A 13,700-nucleotide genomic window follows, 5' to 3' on the forward strand; every position below is an offset into this window, starting at 1 on the left:
CTTGTTTGTTTATTTAATTTAATGATTTGTAAAGTGATGTTCCTCTTCCTTTTTTTACACTTTTCAGCTCACATTTAACCTCTGTTTGGAAAATGATTCTTGTAACTGTACATTTTTTTGCCTCCTAACAACAGCAAGAATAAATTACCAATTTTGTGTTGGGGGGCGTGTATGGTGCCGCTTCTGTTTCCATAAATGGCAGGGATGCCCCCACATGCTGGGCACCAACGGCCCCCAGCAGGCACGCGCCGCTGGGCACACAATGGCGCTGCACAAAGCCGCCTCCCTAGTGTGAGCTGGGCTCTTGGTTTGCCTCCTTCCTTTTCTCTTGTTGGGCTTTCATGGGGTGCCTGCTTTGAGCTTGCAACGGCCAAGTGAAGCTAAGAAGGTTGCTGTTTGGAGCAGCCGGGGCTCGAGGGCGGGAGGGGGCGCTGAGTGTCCTGTGCCCCCAGCCTGAGACCCTTTGGGACTTCGCCTGCAGCCTGGTTCGCCAGCACTCGGTCCTCACGCAGTCTGGAGCCACTTGGCAGAGCTGCTGCCTTCCCTCCATCGCTGCTCCTCTGTGGGGACCCGTGCTGGTCCTTTCCTTGGTGAGGCCAGACCCTCACTCCTGCCCAGCGCCAGTCACTTCTCCAGCCCCACTCCAACCTTCACAGCTGGGCTCCTTGCTCACAGCCCCATAGCTGCTGCCTCCAAGAGCCTTGGGGTCCCTGCTGGGCCCTGCTTATTGAGTCTGAAGCCATCTTGACCCAGTTTTACAGGAAGCTCCGCCTCTCCCCTGCTCCACCTCCCTCAGCCTCTCTGGAAAATGGAGCAGGCCCAGCAGAACCTCCAGCCCTTCTCACCCTGCCTCTGCAGGAGGAAGGAGCAGCGGCCCTTGGGTCTGGACACAGGCTCACCCGCTCTGGGTCCTGGGCCTTTACCATGGGTTCTGAACTTCCCCGGCCCCTCCTCTTCCGTGGGACTGGGGCTTCCTCCCACAGGTAGCTCACAGTCAGCAGAGCTGTGGGAGAAACGACCTGCCTGGAGAGGTAGTTAGCTCCCCATTGCCGAGGAGTTTGAGAACATTGTGGATGGGCTTTGGCAGGTGGCAACAATGACGTTAGGGTGCTTGTTGGCTCCTAAAGAAGATGAGATGTCCCCCTGGGGGGAGCTGGACCCTGCCTGCCCTCTCCTGCAGAGAGGCAGGGTTTGCCCCTGCCCAGGGGACAGGGACAGGACCTACAGTCTCACTCATCCAGGGAGCAGGGCGGGAGTGTTTCAGGGTTGACCTGCCTTTCTCAGGGCCTGTCATCCTCCAGCGAGGGGCGAGGTTTGAGCCAAGTCAGGACAAGCCAGTCTCCAGCAAGCAGGCACCATCTTAACACTGTGCTGAGCATAGCGGGTGCACATGTGTCTTACCTGCTAAGCTACAGGGAAAAAAGACACCAGCTTATATGTAACTGCTGCATCAGGGCCTTTGAGCTTCTGACGAGTTGAAGCTGCCCTGGCCAAGCCTGCTATACTGGAGACCTGAGTTCCTGCAGGTAAGGGAGACAGGGTGCCACGCACTGTGCCAGCTGCTTTATGTGTCTTGTCTCATTTAATCACTAGTCCTCTGTGAGGAAAGGGCTGTTCAGTTTACAGATGAAGCTGGCCAGAAGTTCTGTAACCATCCAGTCTGACTGGATGAGGCAAGTTTCACTCCAAAGTACATGTGCTTCCTGCCACAACTCCTTCTGAACCTGGTACCGGAGCCTGAGTCTGGTCTCCTAAAATCAGCCCTGAGGGGGCAGTAAGTGGCAGTGACGCCACTGAGCATCCCAGCTCAAGTCCATCACCCACTGTCATGCCAGCCTGCCCCCCGCCCCCAGCCAAGGACCCTTAAGCAACAAATGCCACATTGTTCCCCCAGCTGGCCCAGGCTGGAGGGATAGTGACTCTTTCCCAAGGCCTGGCTGGTCTGCTGATTCTGCAAGCCATTCACGTGGGCAGGCCTGGGAGGCGACCATGGGGGGAGGGGGACTCTGAGCTGCCAGCCAGCAGGAAGGGGTGGCAGAGGGTGTCTTTATGGAAAGGCCCCCCGAATAGAATGCTGTTTATGGTCCCTTCACCTCAATTCACCCCAGTCGCCCTCCCTACTCTTCCTCAGAAGCTGTTGGTGCTTCTAAGACTGGGGGCAAGAGAGCTGGAGGGAGGGGATGTGGAGGATTTGGGCTGGCAAGGTTGCCTTGGCCCCTCTTCAAACCGACTCCCTCCACTCATCTCAAGTTTCTACAGACAAAGCTGGGGGCTTCAGTCACTGTGGCAACAGGTCTGTTGAGAAATGGGTGGGTGTCATTCCCCAGCACAAAGAGTGTGCGCATGACAGCACCATCACCTAGCAACCGCCTCCCTCTCTTGGCGGCTTCACCCAGCCGAGGGTGGGTGCCAGGGAGAGAGAACAAGGCTATTAAGATCCCCAGGAGAGGGGGAAGGAGGCTAGGGTATGGGTGGGCTGAAGCCAAGGGGTGTGGGTGGGGTGGACAGAGGAGAATGCAGCCCGGGGCGCTGGGCCACCCTGCCCTCACCATCCCTGGCCCCTGGGGACCCTTCCTGAAGCCCTGTGCACATGTTCCAGGTTGTCCTGCCAGACAGAAGTTACCGCTGGGACCCAGAACTGTTTTGTACGGGCACGGAGGTCCTGAAGAAAGCTGAGCTTGTGGAGCAGGGAGAGACTCGTGGTCAGGACTGAAATACCCCTGGATTGACCTCGTGCCAGCTTCTCGGGGCCCAAACAGGCCAAAGGGGGATCCCTTGGAAGGGCCCCAGAGGTGGAGCTGGGGGAAGTGGGACCCAGGGCAGAGCCGGTGGGAGGAGCTAAGAGGTCTGTGAGGCCACAGGATGGTGTTCTGGCTAGCGGGAAGCGGGGATGTGGTGGGGGCAGGCAGGGGGCAGGCAGCTGGGCTTTCTACAGGCCAAACAAACAGTCAGTTCTAAGAAACTGAACAAGAGCAGATCTCAGAGTCAGAGAGGTTGGAAGCCCTGGGGCTCATGAGGGAAGGCTGCTGGTTTCCTTCAAATGGGGGCTTTGTGGAGAAAGGGAGAAGAGGTGGGGAACTCCAGAGGACATAAGTTTGCAACATTTTGGCTTCCCAGGGGTGACTGAGCTCTGGCCAGGGTGAGGATTTAGTCCCCAGGGCCCAAGATTTCTACTCCACCCTTTCACAACCTCAAAGCCATGGGGCAGCGGGGCTGGGAAGAACATCACCACAGGCCAGGAAGAGGCAAAGGTGGCCAGGAGAAGTCCCCCCAGCAGGGTGCCACTCAGCCTGGGGGTGGCCCAGGAACATCTGGGAGCTGCCAAGATGTGGCACAAGAAAGTCCAGTGGGCACAGGCTACTTCTACCTAGTTTATTATTTTTTTAAGAAGGGTTTTCTACAGGGAAGCACCTAACAAGAGGGGTGGGGATGGGGCCACCCAGGGTGCCACAAAGAAGTAGGAGGAAGGACAGACAAATGCTCTGGAGGAAAAGAAGTAGCCAGAAGTAGACATCCAGGGCTAGGACTGATTGGGTCCAAAGAGCCAAATCAGGTTGACCCCCAAAGAGCCCCCTATTCCAGGATGAGTGGGAGCAGGGAGATGATGCTTGGAGAGGCACAGCTGAAGTTGAGTCAGGTTGGAATACAGGAGGAAGGAAGCAGGAGCGGGTATAGGGAGTTGTCTCCCGGCTGGTGAGACTAAGTTTCTGGGAAGCTCTAAGGACCTAGAAGCATCACCTCCCACCAGCTGAGAGGACAAGACAGGAAAGACCCTGCTTGAGGAGGGAGGTTTGGCATGTCCCCACCTCTACAAGAGGAACCAAGCCCATCTCTAGACAGCAAGATGGCAGAATCACCAGACACAGGCTGGGTGACCCCCCCCCCATTCCCCACCCGTGGCCCCGTGCCTCCCTCTGGGCCAGGTCTCAGCACGGTGTGCCCAGGGGCAGGAGCGGGGGTGACTCCCTGGGCTTGTGGAAGTAGATAGAGGAGGACATCTCGGTCTTGAGCTTGTTGTCTGAGCCATTGGCGGCCGAGGTCTCAGGGGCACCCCCACACTCCTCGCAGCAGCAGCAGCAGCAACAGTCCAGGAAGGCCTGGCCCAGCGGCCGGCATAGGCACAGCAGCAGCACTGGAGTGATGGCACCCTTGAAAAAGGTGGAGAACTGGTTGATGAGGCCCAGGAGGTCCAGGGTCTGGCGTGTCAGCTCGGTGGAGAGGTAGGCCACCACGATGTTGCAGACATTCTCAGGGAGTGTGCAGAAGGCGTAGACCACGGTCAGGCCCACCACGGCGCTGTTGAGCTGGCTCTCACACTGCTCGTGCTTGCCCGCCCGGCACTCCGGCTTCCGCCCCGGGGGGCCCCGCACGCGCCACGTCACCAGCTGGCAGGTGACCGTGAAGAGGATGGGCAGGCAGAAGTAGCAGCCAAAGTACCACCACATGCGGGCATTCTGGTAGGTCATGACCAGTGAGTAGAGGGACTCGGGCAGGCTGGCCGAGGGCTTCATGATGCACGTGTCCACAGTGCCCGCGGTGGGGGCAGGCTCCTGCGCCAGCTGCCACAGCAGGAGCTCGGGCACGGCCAGCATCATGGAGCCCACCCAGATGACGGCCAGCTTGGCCAGGATGGACTGGCACCGCTCAATGGGCCTCACCTTGGGCAGGGTACTGGTAGCCACGTGGAAGCGGTCAATGCCCAGGGCACAGAGGCTGAAGGTGGTGACTCCCAGAGACGAGACCTGTGGGCAGAGATGTGGAGGTAGAGAGGGGCGCTGGGTCAGAACCAGAGGGTGCAGGGGCTTCTGGCAGAAGGGCCAGAATTGGTTGGTTGTAGGAATAATGGTGATGGCAGGTTCCATTTAGGGTGCATTTTCCTCCCATCAGGTGCTTTAAATACATCAAGTCCTCACAATCAACCATCTTGCATAAGAAACTATGGCTCAGAGGGTCTCCCTGGTGGCCTAGGGATTAAGTCTCAGCTTTATCATCACCATGGCCTGAGGTCCAGCCAGGCCAGGGAGCTGGCGCAGCAGACCTCTCCTGTCTCGCCCGCTGCTCCCCTCAGCAGTGGATTTCAGTCAGTCTGCCTGTTCTGCTCTCCACTCTGTCTCTGGTGAATCCTCCCACCCCCTGTACCTCTGGCTTACATCTCAGCTCTTCTAGCATAAATAAATAAATAAATACATAAATAAATAAATCTTAGGCAGGAATGACTAGACAGGGCCTCACACACAGGCCTGTTCTTCCCACCCTCGGGTGACAACATGGGTCCCACGGACCCTCAGGTGCTTTGAGACTGGAGAACTTCTGAGGGGGAACCAAGATAAAGATGTAGAAGTCTGGGTCTTGTCTTCCCACACCCCATCGGGTGCACCAGAGGAATGGTCTGGCGGAACATGACTCACAGGCACACTCACACTCAGACACATTCTCACACACTCACACATACTCACACTCACTCAGACACTCCACAGGCACACTCACACCCTCACTCACACACACTTTCACTCACTCAGGCACACTCCCCCCTCCCACACTCATTCACTCAGATGCTCACACACTCAGACATGTTCTTACAAACACTCCACACACATCCTCACTCCCATGCTCACTCAGATGCTCTCCCTCAGACACACTCACATGCTGTTATACCCATTCAAACACATGTACACTCACTCACACACACTCACACACTTACAACATTTGCCTTCCTCACACACATTTGCGTTCCAGAAAAGCCTGGGGTTGGCTGAGTGGGGAAGCAGCCCCCTCCAAACCACCCATGCCCACCCACTCTGCACGCTATTCATTGAGCACAGAGGAAAATCACCCGCTGGCCAAGAGAAAGCAGCCAGAGCAGCAGGGAGGGAAAGTGCCAGAGAGAAAAAGGAAGAGGAGAACCCTCCTGAACTATCAGATGATGTTCGACCACACTCAGGGATTGTGCTCAGATCCCCCCTTCTGTCCAAATTTTCCCTCCCCTGGCAGGAGACAGAGGCCCCGGCCTCTGAGAACCTCACCCCCTCTGTTGGCAGAGGAGTCTGGCGTGGAGGAGCAGACTTCCGCCCTGGGCAAAAACACCATGCACTTTCCTTCTCTCTCTACATCGCAAAAAATATCTCAAATTTTACTCCAAGCCACCTCCTCTCCTCCCTGTGGCCATCCTTAGGGCCTCCCTACAAAAAGTTCCTCGAGCAGTGGATTTTGCTTCTCGACTCCCAGCAGGTCACGCAGCCTACAAAGAGGACTCTGTCAGCTCATGATCATCTCCATCCTCCAAGAGGTTTTGGGGGGTGGTCAGGCATGTTGAGACCTAGTCAGGCAGGGTGGGCTCTCCTTGACCCACCAGCCATCTGCAAACAAGAGTTCATGGCATCTGTCCTCCTCCTGCCTCCCCTTAGCCACCACTCCCCGATGACTATCATTATTTGAATTATAAGCACTTTATAGGTACTTCCCATTTGATTCTTAAAGAATTCATTCATATAGCTGTTATTTTATTCTCCCCAATTTACAGATGAAGAAACTGAGGTTTAAGACTGGTAAAGAACTTACCAAGGTCACTCAGATAGTGAGGGGCAAAGCCCAATTGCAAAGCCCTTGGGCCTAACCACCTCAGACACTTGGGCTCTGAGCACGAATGCTAAGTGAGATGCAAAGACAATCCCCAGTTCTAGGGTTTTCTTTCAGCTTTGAGTACCTTTGGGTCACCATTGGGTGGACTCTCTGCGTGGGGAAGGACAGAAAAGACTTTACCAATGCTGCATCTTAAGAGTCTATGCAAATGTGAAACCATCACTAACACACAGGGGCTTGGGAACAAGACCTGCGTCCAGATGCCTAATCCTGCTTCCTTTTCCTCCAGGCGGGTCACCCGGGCCACACAACCTCTTCCACGCATAGGAGGAAGATTGGCCTTCTCAAAAAGACCTCATTATGAACCCCTACAAAGTCAACATTTTAAAAACTGCTTGTTACAGTTTATGTTTCTATAGAAACCCAGTGGCTTTCCTGTGTCTTTCATAAATGCACAAATGTTGGTATGTTTTTGCAATGTTTTGATCAATCTGTCTCCATGTGAGCTATATCTCCAGCTATACCCCCATGTGCTTGTCATGAGGTGGAAGTTCCCAGAGATGAGGTGGTGGTGTACTTTGAATTGTAGAATGGCCTGCCTGAAAGGGTCATCTGGTCTACCCACTGGTTGGAAGACAAGGAATTTGGAGGGCAGCTGAGGCCTACCCAATGATACCCTGTATGTCAGTGACAGAGATGAGACTAGAGTCCCCCCTACTCCCAGCTCCAGCACCCAGAACTAGGTCTTCTCTTTCAGAAAGGACTTGGGTTGTCGCTAATGGTGATGACAGCAATAATGACAGCAGTTGCTGTAGGAAAGCAGGGAGAACCTCTCCTTCTGGTGTTTGCATGCACGGGAGTGCTTTCTGACCTGATGTGGGGTCTGAAGAAAATTGTGTTCTCCGTTCAGACACTGCTTAGAGAGGCAGGGTGTTGAAGATTAAAGAAGGGGAACCAGGGTACAGGGCAGCAGCAACAGACATGAGAGAGAAAAAGGAGACACAATAAACTGTTTCTTAAGAAGGTGGAAAAATGGAGGAGGGTGAAGGCAATGGCAGAGAAGTGGAGCGCTATCTGCCCTGAGGCCTCTCTGGCAGCAGGAGCTGGGACTGCAGACCTACCTTCCTGCTCCTCTGAACCACCCAATCTACCCAAGAGGTACAAAACCAATAATACATTTGCTCAATTCGGAGAAGCAAGACAGAGGGAGCTCCAGGCCTCTGGGGTCCTGTGCACCCACATATCCCATATCCAACAGCCTGGAGAATTGCAGACCTACAGCCAAGCTCTGCCAGGACACACTCACCTCCATGAAGGGCACTGCCCGGCAAGACACATCACCCAGCAACCTCTGCTTGGTGATCTCATTGAAGATGACAACAGGGAGGCAGAAAAAGAGGACCAGGAAATCCCAGAGGGCCAGGCTGGCGAGGATGGAGTTCCAGGCGCTCTTCAGGTAGTAGCTGTGCCACACGATGCACATGACAGACAGGTTGCCCACGATGCCCACGGCAAACACCACCAGGGCCAGCAGCATGATGGCATAGGCACTGTAGGAGCTCTCGGTCACTGGGTACAGGGGGTTCTGAATCTGCATCCTCTGACCCAGCGTCCATGTCAGATTGCCCCGAAGCTCCTGCCCACCACGTGGGGTGCCCCCATCTGGGTGAGGGCTGGTGGCCACCAAGGGCTTGGTAGGCTGCAGGCCAGCAGGATGGATGAGCCGGGGGTACTCAGCCCACTCCTCAGGCACGTACTGCTGCACCCCCTTGGCTTCCTCATCCTCAGTGCCTCTCTTGGGTCTGCTCTGCTGCTCCCAGGCCTCGGCTCTGCGCCTGCCCCCGTGCAGGGGGCCACCCCCAGAGACCCCGCTCAGCCCTGCAGCCGACAGCACAGCCAAAGAGACGGCCAGCGGCCACAGCCACTGCATGGCCGGACAAGCAGGAGGCAGCTCCCCGCGGAGAGCAGGTGAGGGCAAGGGGACACAAGCGCTCGGCTGACTTGAGAGAGCAGCTGGCCGGTTGGTCCGCCTCCAGTCAGGCGTCTGGCATCACCAGCCCACTCCAGTGGACTCAAGCTGCTCCCGCCCACCCTGCTGGCCGCGGGCTGGGCAGGGCCCTCTGCTGGACACAAGGCACTCTTTGCTGCCCTCGAGCCTCTCACTCTTCAGGACACCCCTTCCCAGTCTCCACAGACCTCTGTGGGGTCACCAGAGGCCACTGCCCTCAGTCCCTGGAGTCAGAGAGGGGGACAAGGCTGCTGCCCAGGGTTCCACAGACAGGGAGGCGCAGGCCGGAAGGGAGCCCAGGTCTCTGACTCCTCCTCAGGAGACAATTCTAAGGCAGTTCCTACATTGGAACTGGACACCGGTGTTGGTTGACCTCTTCTAGGCCTGGAAGCTGATTTTTGGACCAGCACTCACAACAGCATCAGGCACTGCCCCTGCCATTCCTCAGACTAGAAAGGAGAGACTTGCAGGGCGAGTCACTTACCACATGGCTAAGACATGGGGCAGGCCAGGGCCTGATGGGACACAGCCTTTGACTCGACGCTGTTCCCAGCAGACACGTGACCAGCTGCGAGCCCCCTCACCACACAAACTCCCCTCAGATGACGTTTGCAGAGACAAATTTGTACTGTGTGCCTGCTAGACCCTTCGTGTACAACAACATGAAAAGGCACCTGCCGCCAAGGAGCCTTCAGTCCAGAGTGGGGAGTAGACATGCAAATAAATCACCTCCCTTTGGTGGGATGGATATTATGAAATGAGAGGAAGGAGATGCTGAAGGGCCCCAATGAAGACTGGGGGCAATTGGAAGTCCCCCCAAATGAGGTGGCTTTTTTTTTAAAGATTTATCTTTATTTATTTATTTATGCATATAAGAACTGGGGTGCAGGCCAGAGCTGCGGGGGATGAGAGGATTCACCAGAGACAAAGTGGGGGGCAGAACAGGAAGCTCTACTGAAACATTGCTGAGGGGAGCAACAGGTGAGACAGGAGAGGACTGCTGCACCATGTGGGTCACCTCTCTGGTTGGATGTCTGACTCCTGCCCTGCAGCAGAGGCTGTGGATAGCTTCATAGTGCTAAAGCTTAGCCCCTTATGCCACCAGGGAGGCCGTTGAATGGATCTTGACAGAGAGGAAGGAAGTTCCCAAGACAGACAACAGGGAAGGATGGGTCCCCCAGACAGAAGACACACACACATATGCAAAGGCACAGCAGTGTGAAGGGGGTGAAGCATCCTGGAATGCAGGGGGTTACTGGGAGAGCATGTGGGAGTGCAAGGTGAGGGGCCAGTAAGGTCACAGAAGGCTGAGACTTTGTTGTGTAGGTAGGGAGAGTGTCACAGGTTGCTGAGCAAAGGGACAGTGACTGGAGCAAGTTATTTAGAGGGACTCCCCAAGGGCAGCTGGGGTCACGGCAGCCTGGAGGACACAGAGGCAGGCAGCCTGTGGCAAGGTGGAGGGTGGCGAGGAGCAGAGATGAGGAGAGCGGCAGCAGTGGGGGCTTCGGCTGTGCAGGGAAGGGACAGGTCAAGGCTGACCCCAGGCATGGCGGGGACAGTTGTGAGTGACAAAACTGGGTCTTTCGTTTACCTCCACTCAGCCACGAGACTGTCTTTTCCCAAAGGCAGTTATTTGAGGTGGACACCAAGGGAGTCAGCAGGATTGATACCACAAAAGCTGGGTCCTGTATGGCAAGAGAGCCGTGAAGGGGTGCGGGGGGCAGGGGGTGGTGAAAGGAGTGAAAGGCTTGGCATTTCCAGGGAAGAGGCTGCAGTCCAGGGGTTGGTGGACAGTTTGGCTTCCTGGAGGGAGGGTCTCCTGGGGCATCATCCAACAGTTAGCAGATGTTTCTTTTTTTTTTTTTAAGATTTATTTATTTATGCATACAAGAACTGGGGTACAGGCCAGAGGTGTAGGGGGTGGTGAACGGATTTACCAGAGACAGAGTGGGGAACAGAACAGCCACACTGACTAAAATACACTGCTGAGGGGAGCAGCGGGCGAGACAGGAGAGATCTGCTGCACCATGTAGGTAGCTCCCTGGCTGGGGATGGAACTCATGCTGCAGTGGCTACAGATAGCTTCATAGTGCTACGTCTTAACCCCTTGCACCACCAGGGAGGCCCCAGTTAGCAGATGTTTCTATCTGCTCCTATCAACCTCCAAGGAGCACAGATGGTTTTTGTTAGAGATGGAGCACAGTTTTCCAAATTATTAACTGCTCTAAGCCATTCTGCAGGCCCATTGTTTAGTGAAAATATCTCAATGTGAACTCAAGAGTTCATTGATGTTGCAAAATTTGTTCCAAGACAGCATAATTTGAACTTTTTGACACATCACTAAACTTATATAAGACTGTGATTTATACAATAAAACAACAAAAAAACCTGAGAGAATTTCATTTTGACATTAAAAGATGAAATTAAAAAATAAGTAAAGGAACTTAAATTGGAAAATGTTACTTCAAAATCACGTAGAGCTTGCAAATGGAGTGGGTGGGGAAAGCCAAATTTGTGCCAATTCACTGACTTTTACATCATTATCCTGTGGGCTTTTTTTTTTTTTTATCATTTCTTAGTTCAATTTAATTGAAATTTTCTCTCTTTAGGATCCATGGGTATAGTTTAACACAATATTTTTACACAGTTCCAACAACTACCACCTGCATGAAAGTGTGCAGAAAGACTAAAAGACATAAAAACATAACATTTCTGTGCTCGCAAACCAATAAATGCACCATGACTGGCTTTCATGCTGGCATGCAGACACCCCAGCCACCCAGTCCAGTTGGCAGCATCACAGTGTGAAGGTGAAATCCTAAGGTGATGGATATTTTAATAGGAAGGGCTCATCCTCAAGTTCAGTGATTTGATCACACAGTAGACCAGTTTGGTCTGGAGGAGTTTTTGTTACAAAATGGGGGAGAGGGGCCTCCCTGGTGGTGCAGGGGTTAAAGACAGCTCTATCAAGCTATCACCCACCACTGCAGCATGAGTTCCATCCCCGGCCAGGGAGCTACCCACATGGTGCAGCAGACCTCTCCTTTCTTACCTGCTGCTCCCCTCGGCAGCGTATTTCACTTCTGTTCTGCTCCCCATTCTGTCTCTGGTGAATCCTCTAGCCCCCTGCACCTCTGGCCTACATTCCAGTTCTTGTATGCATAAATAAATCAATCTTTAAAAAAAAATGGAGGGGAGACACAACCTATGCAGGAAAAGGAGAAGTTGGGGCCTGGTGGGAGGGAAGACCTCTTGCAGCGCAAGTGCTTGCTGTCTTTGGGGTAGATGTGCAGGAAAGGATCATCTGGAGGGACCTGGAAATCAGGGGCAGTGGAGAGGCTGGACTGGGCTGCCAGAGATGGTGCGGAATACACAGAGGAGGGAGACAGGCGGAGGCTGAGGAGCCCCCACTCACTGACAGTCTGAGGGAGGGGTGCTGGCAATGAGAAAATGGAAGTGGAGAAAGCAGTGGCTGTGCTGCTTAGAGGCTGGAAAAAGAAGAGAGAAGGGTCCCATGTAGCCAGAAGTGAAAGTTACGGGTCCATTCCCGGGGCAAGCATGGCGGGGCGCAGGGAGTGGGGCTCATGGGCTTGGGGCTAACTTGAAAGTGACTTTGCTATAAGACTTCCTAAACAGGGAGGGATCTAAGAGGTGGAGGCAGCATTCTGGCAGCTAAGACAAAAGGAGAAGGAGGAGGAAGAGAGGAAGACACTGGAATAGCCTCTTACAGGTGAGGGATGTATATTTTTTGGCCTTTCTAAAATGTTCTTTTTTGGCTTCTTCATGATTATTCTTTGGGGCTGATGGGAGACACAGTGGCTGCTGGACTGAGCTTGTCTGGGATTCAGAATGTCACAGTAAAGGTGTAGAGATGCTTCCAGAATCCAGATCAGTCAAGGACTTCATCACCACCACCATCATGGCCCCCATGGCACAGAAGAGGGTCCAGGACTCCTGCCCCCGCACCTGTGTCCTTAGGTAGGGCTGGAGAAGGGATCATAGGAGAGGCTCAGGGCTCCCAGATTTCGTCCTGATCACCATGAGCTCTATCCAGGATTGTGCTCTCCTAGTCCCACTGGAGAACGGACTCCCAACCTGGACCAGAGTGAGTCAGATCCATCCCTTCTCCATGACACTTAGGTGCTGTCATAGAAACTCTGCCTCATGGTGTGGCTACTTGGGCAAGTAAAGTCATCGCCTTCCATGGCATCACCACCACTGTAGAATACTCACCAAGTGCCAGGTTCTATGCTAAACATTTGATATAGTTATCACACTTTATCTGCCCATTACTAAACCAGGCTCAGAGAGGCAAAGCAACTTGCCCAAGGACACACAGCTGGGATCCAAATGCAAGTTTATCCAACCCAAGGCTGAACTCTTTTTTTTTTCTAAGATTTATTTATTTATGCATACAAGAACTGGGGTACAGGCCAGAGGTGTGGGGGCGAGAGACAGGATGGGGAGCAGAACAGGTAGATCTACTGAAATACACTGCTGAGGGGAGCAGCAGGCGAGACAGGAGAGGTCTGCTATGCCATGTGGGTAGCTCCCTGGCTGGGGATCAAACTTGTGTTGCAGTGGCTACAGATAGCTTCATAGTGCTGAGACTTAACCCCTTGAGCCACAAGGGAGGCCCAAAGCTGAACTCTTAACTACTGCTTTTTGTGGCCCTGGGAAGAGATCCCAGAGGTGATCTACATCAGCCCCTTATTTTTCAGAAGGAGAAACTGAAGTCCAGAGGAGTCCAGAGTCAAGGCCAGCTGCTGATGCTCCGTGTTATGGAGTCAAGAACGAGTCACGTGGTACAGGCCCTCCCGGGGGCCCGGCAGGCGAACCCTCTGCTCCTTCTTTCTCCTCACAAATATGAGAATTGAGCCCCCACTGAACATCTGAGTGCCTTGCTTGGGTTAAGTGCTTACTGAACACTGAATGTTTGAAGGGCAGCCCTCTGCTGGACCCTGGCTTCCTTGGTTCTGTCAGGGCAGTTAGAACATCAGAGGCCACTAGGTGGAACCAGATGTTCAGTGATGGAAGTTAAGGGAAGGTTCCACTCCCTCCATCCTAACCCATCCCACCGCCCAAGCCCTACCCACACACTTCCTGCTGTCTT

General features: G+C 54.0%; 1 protein-coding gene across 1 annotated transcript; it reads right to left on the reverse strand.

Annotated features, from left to right (window-relative positions):
* Positions 1 to 3,739: 3,739 nt before the first annotated feature.
* On the reverse strand, positions 3,740 to 8,594 carry GPR37L1 (G protein-coupled receptor 37 like 1). Its single transcript, XM_037497128.2, has 2 exons — positions 7,886 to 8,594; positions 3,740 to 4,742 (listed from the first exon to the last, which is right to left on the reverse strand). The coding sequence occupies exons 1-2, from the start codon at positions 8,507 to 8,509 to the stop codon at positions 3,927 to 3,929; spliced, it is 1,440 nt and encodes a 479-aa protein (XP_037353025.1). The 5' UTR covers positions 8,510 to 8,594; the 3' UTR covers positions 3,740 to 3,926.
* Positions 8,595 to 13,700: the final 5,106 nt, after the last annotated feature.

The sequence above is a fragment of the Talpa occidentalis genome, unplaced genomic scaffold (assembly GCF_014898055.3).
Source record: "Talpa occidentalis isolate TD23 unplaced genomic scaffold, MPIMG_talOcc4v2.1 talOcc4.8, whole genome shotgun sequence".
In the NCBI taxonomy this organism is placed as follows: Eukaryota; Metazoa; Chordata; class Mammalia; order Eulipotyphla; family Talpidae; genus Talpa; species Talpa occidentalis.